Below are 9,399 nucleotides of genomic sequence, written 5' to 3' on the forward strand. Positions count from 1 at the left end.
GTTCATATGGTTTACTTAGTTCCTTTCTTGTCTGTTCCTTTGCCACAGTACTTTTCCAGACAAGAGGAGGGTGTAAAAATGCTCCTGCTTTTCATTATGGTCAATCAAAACCTACCCTCTTAGATACATTTTGTATATTTATTACAGGTGATAATAGATCTGAGGGATTCACTGTTTGAAACTGAAACAACTAATGCCAGCTGGGTTTTCTTGAGTCTAAATGTTAGTCTAAGATAAGCTGACACTTCAAGTGCCATATTTTTAAAAACTATTTTGTAAATCTTTCTGGGAAGGCAAGAAAACCATATTAAGGTTACTTACCTTTGATTCATGAGTCTTTAGACATAGGCATGTAAATTGTTAGTTGCAGTACTTCACTTGCAGAGCAAAGGGATCAGAGATCCTTTCCCTGTCCTTTGCCATTTTCACTAGTTTTGCCCTTTGATATTTCTTAAAGCTCCTTACTCAGAATTATATGTGTAGCGTATATATATAGTCTATATATATATATAATGTCTCTATCATAAACCTGGAGGTCAGAGATCTCTCTTCAAAGAAAAATCATTAATTTAAGCATTTGACTAGATAGTGCTGTACAGGTGCTACACTGAAAGCCAAGACATTGGTGAGGATATTCAGGTGTGGTCTCCACAGTTTAAGTGTGCTGGTTTAACATCACATGTATGTAATCTAACAAGCTGCACTAATAGATTTTTAATTTGAAGCTGAACTCAAAGCAAAACTACCAGCAGAAAAATTGAGCATGTTTGAATAGTGCTTACCCTCTATCAATCTAAAAGATATTGCAACTTTATGTATCTGTTCTAAGAACAAAATACTTCTACTTCTGCCTTCTCTGTGTAATCCACCATTGTTTTTACACATCTGCTTTTAGGACCAAGACACCACATTAGTGGTACTGCAAAACAAGTACTGTGGTACATGGCTGGCATTCTTACCTACAGCCCTAATTTATGAGCTACTAAAATATGGAATATTTAATCTGCCAGTAAATCTATCAAGTCCCTCTATATCATGCTATATACACTGCACACATACCAAATCTTCATCCTAGAAAGAAGCCTGGGTTCTTAATTAAGGACCAAATCGTAAGAACTGCCAACAGCCAGACTGAGAGGAGAGCTGAAATCTCATTTTTATCTGAAATGACACACTAAACCAATGAACTGTTGATAAAAGCTGTATTTTTTTTTCCAATGGAAAGCAGGTAAACTCAAAAAATAATTTAGTCAGTGAGTAGTTTTTCTGTAGGTATCAGCAAACAGTTTACTTCTTATTAAAAGGGCTATACAAATAGTAATTTAAAAAGATGTTCGTTCAAAGCCATCAAAAGGGAGGAAATGACTTTTGCTTTGTTTCACATGAATCCCATTTGGGCTTTGCTATTTTTCTGTGACAAATACAGATATAGCTTACCAATACAAAACCAGGAACAGCTCTCTGAGCAACAAATTCCTCCTTTCTTCTGAAGTTGATTGTGTAGACATGCTAATAGAGAGCAACTGCTGGAAAAATCTTTGTTTTTAAAAAAGTCTTCTGGCTGTTGACCTTCATGCCCCAACATCAGAGGCTGTAGCTGGGTATCTGTAGCAATACAGTTTGTTGTCTGCTCCTCCACTCAGTAACAGCTGATGAGAAAAGGAAACTGATTAATATCAGAACTAAGCAAAATAAGTACACAAAAGTTAAGGACTCCATTTTTCTTTCCTTTATAAAAAGTAGTAGTGAATAATGAACTGTTAATGCATGACTAAAACCCAGAATCCAAGTGTAGAAGCAACTTTGTCTCTTACTCTCCTTTTAAAATTGTAAAGTGAAACTGGTGTAGGAAAGTTGCTAAAGCTTTTCCTTACTTTTACAGTTGACAGGAGACACACTGAGACTCTTGGAACATTCACAGAATGGGGGTTTTTGGTAATTTGAAATACGTGTGTACCACTACAGTAGCAGAACAGCTTGCTATAAAGGATTATACAGTTTCCCCCATCAACACGTACTGCCACACTTTACTTCATGCTGCTGATTTAGTCCCAATGGCAGAAGACTACCTTGGAACATGTGTTTTCTGAGGAAGGTGCAGTGCTGTTCTTATTCCTCCTTGTTTGGAATATCATTATAATTCTCAGTTAAAGCCACAGAGCTTCTGCTCCCACCATTCTCCTTTGCAGAGTGTGGGGACATGCTGCAGTGCCTGTGACACCACCACCCAGACATCAAACATCAAACACAGCACAACTACAACTCCTCTTCTAGCTTTAAGCATAAACAAGTAACAGCCCATGACTGCTTTTAGCTCTCCTAAACACCATGTGTATAAATGAAGTAACTTGCTCTTCAGATTCTTACCCCTGCTTCTGTCCAGTCCACACACAAAACCTTGTCTTCGTGAGCAGCCAAGTCATACAGAGGAGCTTTGCAACTAGTGAAAAACAGGTTTGAAGTTATGTGAGCAATCACAGACAACAACGGGTCCCAGGGAGAAATGCTATCCCAATGCTATCAAACAGATGTGATCAAGCAGTTACAAACACTTTGAGAGAGTTCAGATATCGACCATCTGTGATGCTTCCCCTGCTTTTCCCAGAGTCAATCACATTAATATTATCCTCTCTTACATCCCCAAAGAGAAAAGCAGCAACATTTTTCATCTGCTCGTAAACGACTTTGAGACTGAAATTCAATCAGTTGTGAGGAAGAATTTATTATAGCTTCCTTCTTCCATGTGTAGAAGCATGTTTTCCAGCCATGTGGTAGACTAAAAGTATTTTTCTCCCTTTTATTATATGGTTGACTTCCAAAACCTAGAGGTTTGGAACCATTTTCACAAATGCCACAGGTGTTTCCACTGACTGACTGCTTTTGCTATTTCATGAGGGGTAGCTCACCCTGTAAGCTTACATGCCTTTGAACAGTAACAAACACGGGTTTATTTTACCTCCTTGTGTCCCAAAGCTTCACAATGTTGTCCAGAGAACCAGAGATGAGCTGATGCTCGTGGGTAGGTGACCACTTCACAGATGTCACCCAGCCTGTGTGAGAAGTCAGAGACAGGAGAACCAAGGAGCCATCTGAATAGGAAGAGGAAAAACACAAACATCAGCAACTGCTGAGACCAGTACTTTGAAGATGTGTACAAAATCCAGTGTGAATGCAGTTCAAGTTATGTGTTAACTGAACTTTAAATAAAGTGAACAAAAATGTAAGCCATACAAGTTCTGGGGAAGGAAAAAACCCAAAGAAACAAACCAAACTGAACAAAAGAGAAACCAACCCAAAACCCCTTAAAATGTATTTTCTTGATACTAAACTTCCTTTTCAAAGTTTTTTTCTTTAAAGCAAACAAAAAAATTTACTTTTATTTACAACATGTAATATGCTAGTGAACTTTGGATTAGATTTACAGAAGCTAAACAAGTAAATGTTATTTACTATTTGTGGCCTTCCAGTACCCGAACAGAGCCTACAAAAAAGATGTGTTCAAGGCCAGGCTGGGTGGGGCTCTGAGCATCTACTCTGGTAGAAGGAGTCCCTGCCCAGGACAGGAGGGCTGGAACCAGATGATCTTTAAGGTCACTTCCAACCCAGACCATTCTATGAAATGTGTCTATGAAAATAAATCTGATAGGCTCAGTCATAGTATCTGTAATTCCATCTGTTTATGAAATACAGTACCATGTCCAAGCAACTACTGTTTCACTTTAATGATTATCAGACCAGCCTCAGTCTGAGCCTCACAAAAACAAAAAACAATTCTGCAACTGCACAGTTCATTAGTAAGTTAAAAAAAAAAAAATCTGAATTAGGTAAGAAATTAAAACAAGTCCTGCACCAGAATACAGAAAATAGATGTAAGCTTTGTCTTTAATAAAAGCCCAGAAATGGCTTGTTTCAAGCAGAGGGACCAGAAAGGTTTGTGAAATGTCTCCTGACAGGACAGAGTTTTGATTTTGAAGAACATCTTTGAGACCACACATGTTTAAGCTCACCTTTGCTGCGAGGATCCCATAATCTGATATGTCTGTCAGTGCTCCCTGATGCAAGACGTCGACACAGGGGTGAGTAGGAGACAGAATTAAACACTTTGTTTCCTGTCTGTCAGTAAAGAAAATAATAACTTTTAAGACAGGAGCTACTATTTTACACAGCTTTTTCTTTTTCTCTGAGCTGGACTTCAGCTGAACCTACAGCTAGAGTATAATGATCTCACCAAAGTTGATTTGAGATCTCCAGTCTCAGCATCCCAGAGTTTAATGGTGTGGTCCCATGATGCGCTGCAAATTTCTTCAGCATCTGACCACAGCACAGAGGAGATGGCTTCTGTGTGGCCAGAGAGGGTTGTCAGGGGAGTCTAGAATTTAATGGTGAGAGATTTGAGTTATCCAAAAAAATCTATTATTTCAACAAATAAAAAAGTATGATTATCCTGAGACATACCAGTAGAAATCTTAAAGTCACCTTTAGCAAAGAGAAATTATTTGTTGTGGCTACACTTCTAAAGAAAAAGCCTGGACAAACTCAGAGCTCATCTTACCCTTGTTAATCCCAGCTGTTCAGTTTTCTGCTTTTTCCGTGGCCTGTTAGCTGCTTCTTCCATTTCATCTTCCTCATCTGTAGGTACTGGGACAGAAGACAGACAGACTTGAGCTATGGGTTTTTGAATTCCATCTCCATGTAAGTAATTAAGCAAATCCCCATATTTATGGTGCCTACAAACATCATGCAGGTGATACCAACATCTGAAATTGTGTAATTAACCAAACCAGTAACTCAGCATAGTGATGTTTAGCCTTACAAACTTATATCTTACCTGCAGACCAGATCTTTAACATCTTATCCCAGGATCCACTGCAGAACTGCATGAACACAAAAATTTTGTTAAATGTTGATCCAAATAGACATGGGAAGAAAAACCTGCGTGAAAAACTAACCAGAGGGTTATAACACACAAATAACAGTGCTGGGCTCCTAAAATTCTCCCCAAAATGTTTGGCATACATCAAATTATTCTTTTTACTTCCTTTGTAGGAAAAATATCCAAAATTACTATTTCCTTCATCACCAAAAAGTTTGACTTTAACCTATCTGATATTGAGTCAAGCTGGAAGCAATGACTCACCTTTGGTGGGAGCGCTCATAACTTGAATTCCTGGGTGAAGGAAAAGAACCTCTTTGCCACCTGCTTTTTCCAAGAACTCTGGAAATTTTTTCCCACCAAAACCACCACGAAAATTTAGGTCAAATTTTAAAAAAGTTCATTATAGCACAAAATTCGCATGCATTTAAAGTAAAATACATTTTAAAATTTAAGTTGTTTTCTGAACTAAATGATTTTCTGACTCTATGGCTTAACAGTGATATAAGACTCCTAATTCTCAATAACCACCACTTATAACAAGACTGAAAAAACTGTCACTGTGCCACAAAATCATGATGATGAATACTCATGCAAGGACAAAAGCAGGGATTCGCAAGCTGCTAAATCCCAAAACACAAAGCTTTCTTTCCAGAAGTCACTCACTTTGGTTCTTGTGCAATCAACAGCCACGGACTCGACACTTCCAGCGTGTCCCCTACAGCAGTGAAGGGCTTTCACTTTGTTCTTCTCCACGTTCCACTCCCAGAGCAGAACAGTTTGGTCCATGGAAGCACTGAGTAACAGGCACGATAAACTATCTGAGGAAGAAAAAAGGTACACTCACGCCCAACTCAGCTTTCCAAAGTCTTTATAAAAAACTACTCTAATCCTAGGAGAAACAGCAGATAGACAGAAACTTACACGTGTTTCAGTTTACATCTTGTTACCCTGCAAGTACAATTAATGTAACTACATATACGCCAGTATTTGCTAATGGAGACTACAAGGTGGATAGACAACAAACCTCTTAAAGTAACTATATTCATTATTGTCAAAGCACTATTTTATGCACACCAGGACTTCATTTCTTATACCACTGACAGAGATTGAAATAATTACATTTAGATAATTAAATGTTCATAGTTAAGGAATGCTAACATTTGTCCCCCAGTAAATCAAACTATTTCCCTGCTGTATGTACTGACCTTGCTTCACCCACGCCACATCCTTCACTACTTCTGTGTGCCCAGCTATTGTCATGATGGATTTTCCTTCCACAGACCAGATCCGAGCAGTCTGATCGTAGCAGCCAGTTAATATCCTACACAGTACAGCATTGGAAACATCACTGTCTTTAGGACCAACAAATGTTTTACTGAAATAAAGCTTCAACAATAAACTTGGAAAACTAGTAGCACAGTAGCTGGTTTCAAAGAAATAGCTTGAAAGAGGAAAAAAAAATCTTTTTGCTAGAGAGCAAAGCTTCATTAATGCCTTGCTACTGGGAGGCCAAGAGTACAGGCTAGAAAGACAAGCAGTGAGAGTACTGCATGTCCTGGTTGATGGGACTTAAGATCCCTTATATAATTTACATAATTCAAAACTTAATTTTTAGTTTTAGTATGTTGCCAGAGGTTCTCAGAGCATTTTCAAATCTCTACTTAAAATATGAACATTACCTAGTTGATTGGAAAATGAATGTGAAAATATAGTAAAAGAAGACAATTATGCCTCTTTGGCTTTTTTTCAAGAAAATCTCTGTAGAAAGGTAAGCTATTCTATTTGGTGCTAATGGGTGTCACATTGGAAGTCAAGGGTTTAAGCAAAAAAGAGATGACGAAAATTTGCTTTCCTCTAAGAAAAAGGACACTAAACAGTATTTGTTTTGTTCATTTGTATAAGCAATATCTCAAGTTTAGTGTCTCTAGCTGTTTTCTACCTGTGTTGAAGTCCCTGTCATGTGACAGTGTAACCAGCAAACTGCTTATAAAAGCAAGTAGCTGACTGACTTGACAGGTTAAAAAAGAAAAATAAAGAGAGAAAAAAAAAACCACCAAAAGGATTATGAAAGATTATTATTACTGCTCTATTTGATACCATGGAGGAACATGAATAAGCAAGACAAAACTTAGAACTGGCTTAGTGTGGTACCATTCTTCAGTGGCTTGAACAGAACTGATCCAGTCATCATGGAAGATGCATTCTTCTGGCTGAGGGGCCATGTATTTCTCCACATACTCTATTTCCACCACTTCTTCCTGAGCTCACAGACAAAATACTTATTTAGTGATGTAGCATGGATTTTTTTAAAATCACTAACAGTAACATTTAACTGTAGTGTGGCACAAATATACAAGTTTATTGAGCAGAGGTCTTGGTATCCAAGTCCTTTGCCACATCAGTAGAACTGAAGTATTTAGAAAAAAAGTGTGAATTACATTGCTTTCCATATTTTTATCAAATTACTACTAATAGCAAGCTAGAAACAAAAGCAAGCGCTTTTACTCTTCTTATATTCCTCTTCTTCTATATTTACTAAACAAAACTGGTGTCTAAAACAGTTTGCAACATTTTCTAGAGGTAATATTAAACATCCCCATTATCCCCCACCATAAGAGACAAAAATATATTAATGATTAACTGAGTAAGAGAAGAATTTCCCCTCTGAGCTGTACACAGACATCAGACTGGATAACATTCCTAGCACTTCTCTGTCTGTAGTCTCTAATCACTGCAGTTCATAATGGATTTAAAAACATAGGGAATTCTCCTGAGAAAGTCAGAAAAGAAACGAAACTGAGCAAGAAAATCTACCTAGCTGACAGTGTAGTATATAAATCAGATTGTAGTAAACTGGCTAAGTCTGTTCTACTGTCCAAGAAGAAGAGACACTGAGTATGACTTACTGTGGAAATATTTTCCATTTCCATGTGTGTGACCAGCGGCAATCGCAAGAACTGGCCATTGATAAGGAAGTCAAATTCCACATACTTGTGATCCTCTGAAACAAATTGGAAAAAACCAATGTTCAGGTGTCATTATTCCTTTGATACCATCAAGAATGGCATCATTTTGTGACTGGTTCAGGAAAACAGAACCAGGAAGAGTTTAAAAAAGACCCAAACATAACCCCAAAATAAATGACAACAAGAACAAAAACCCCAACCAATTAGTTTCTTCTCCCAGTTTTAAGTGGGCAGCCCATTACTTCGACCAGATTATTTAAGAGGGAGGAAAATTTGCTGTTGGGTTCAAAGAGTTGTTTGCCTCTTGTTGTAATTTCTCTGTAGCTATGTGTGATCAAATCCCAGCGGTGCTTCCTGACAGTTCTGTATGGATCTTGCCACTTGTTACCACCAGCTAGAGCCCTGCATTTGTGACAGCAGTAGGATATTCCTAAGAACTTTTGGTTCATAAATGGCATAATTGACAAAAGCGCTGCATTTTGGCAGAAGCACTGCACTGTGCACTAGTTTTCTGTTCAAGATTGTTTGCAATGTCATGGGTCAAAAGCAACTTGCAGAAGGCTCAAGACTCAGGCTGTAATACCTTGGGTCAGTACCCAGTTTCTTATAGGAAATGGGATATTCCAACAACATTGCACAAGTGTCTTTCCCCAGATAAGCTTTCAAGTCAGTCGGCCCATTTCAGCACTGACAGAATAGCTGAGGGGTTTTTTTTAAAGGCTGTTATAAAAACCAAACCTCTGGTTTCATTAGTTCTTGAGCCAGGTTTTGGGCAACACGTCCGTTCCCATCTGCTGTGGCAGCCTGGGCACACACGTTATTCCAGCCTTTGGTCCATTTCTCCTGGGCATGCCCAGCAGCCCCGGTACCCGCAGCGTTTCAGACCAAGTTCCAGCAGTGCTGTAGGCACTGCAGCAGCCAGGCCGAAGCAGCGGGGCAGGACCGGCCCGGGCTGCCCGGCTGTGACAGCCCCGCGGGGCCGGGCCCGGCCTGGCGACACGAGGGCTCCGGGGGCCGCCCCGCCGCGGCACCTACCGTGCGCTGCCGCCAGCAGCTTGTTGATGAGCTGGCTGAGGTCGGTGGTCTCGGAGGTCGTGGGCACCGAGAAGGGCACATCCTCCACGGCGAACCTGCGGGCACAGTCCTCCGTTACCGCCTCTGCGTCACCCGCTCCCGGACCCACCCCCGGCCCGGGAGGGGAGGCCGCTCACCTGCGGTTCTCGGTGCGGAACCGCGCTGTGAGCTGCGCCATCGCTGCCGCCGCTGCTGCTGTCGCCGATCCCGGCACCGACCACGTGTCGCGGCGCGCCCCGGCCGAGCCCCCCGCGGGACCGCGCACCGCCCGCGTGCCGCGCGCCCGCCGCGCTCCCGAGAGGCCGCGCGCCACCGCCTTCCCGGCGCTCCCCGCGCGCCCCCGCCCCGCTCCGCGCTGAGGGCGGGCGCGCGTGCGCGGAGCGGAGGCGCGCATGGCGGCGGGGCTGCGGGAACCGAGCCCAGGTGGAGTAACGCGCCTCCGGCATCTCCCCCCGGGCCGCCCCGACGGGGCCTCGGCCGGCG

The 9,399-nt window shown here is 41.1% G+C and overlaps 1 protein-coding gene across 1 annotated transcript; it reads right to left on the reverse strand.

Annotated features, from left to right (window-relative positions):
- Window positions 1-1,188: 1,188 nt before the first annotated feature.
- On the reverse strand, window positions 1,189-9,240 carry WDR12 (WD repeat domain 12). Its single transcript, XM_014879439.2, has 13 exons — window positions 9,054-9,240; window positions 8,878-8,972; window positions 7,783-7,877; window positions 7,028-7,134; window positions 6,082-6,197; window positions 5,540-5,694; window positions 4,829-4,874; window positions 4,553-4,638; window positions 4,229-4,369; window positions 4,008-4,113; window positions 2,957-3,089; window positions 2,368-2,440; window positions 1,189-1,649 (listed from the first exon to the last, which is right to left on the reverse strand). Exons 1-13 carry the CDS (start codon window positions 9,092-9,094, stop codon window positions 1,572-1,574), a joined length of 1,272 nt encoding a protein of 423 aa, XP_014734925.1. The 5' UTR covers window positions 9,095-9,240; the 3' UTR covers window positions 1,189-1,571.
- Window positions 9,241-9,399: the final 159 nt, after the last annotated feature.

Source organism: Sturnus vulgaris, chromosome 7, assembly GCF_052056855.1.
Source record: "Sturnus vulgaris isolate bStuVul1 chromosome 7, bStuVul1.hap1, whole genome shotgun sequence".
NCBI lineage: Eukaryota > Metazoa > Chordata > Aves > Passeriformes > Sturnidae > Sturnus > Sturnus vulgaris.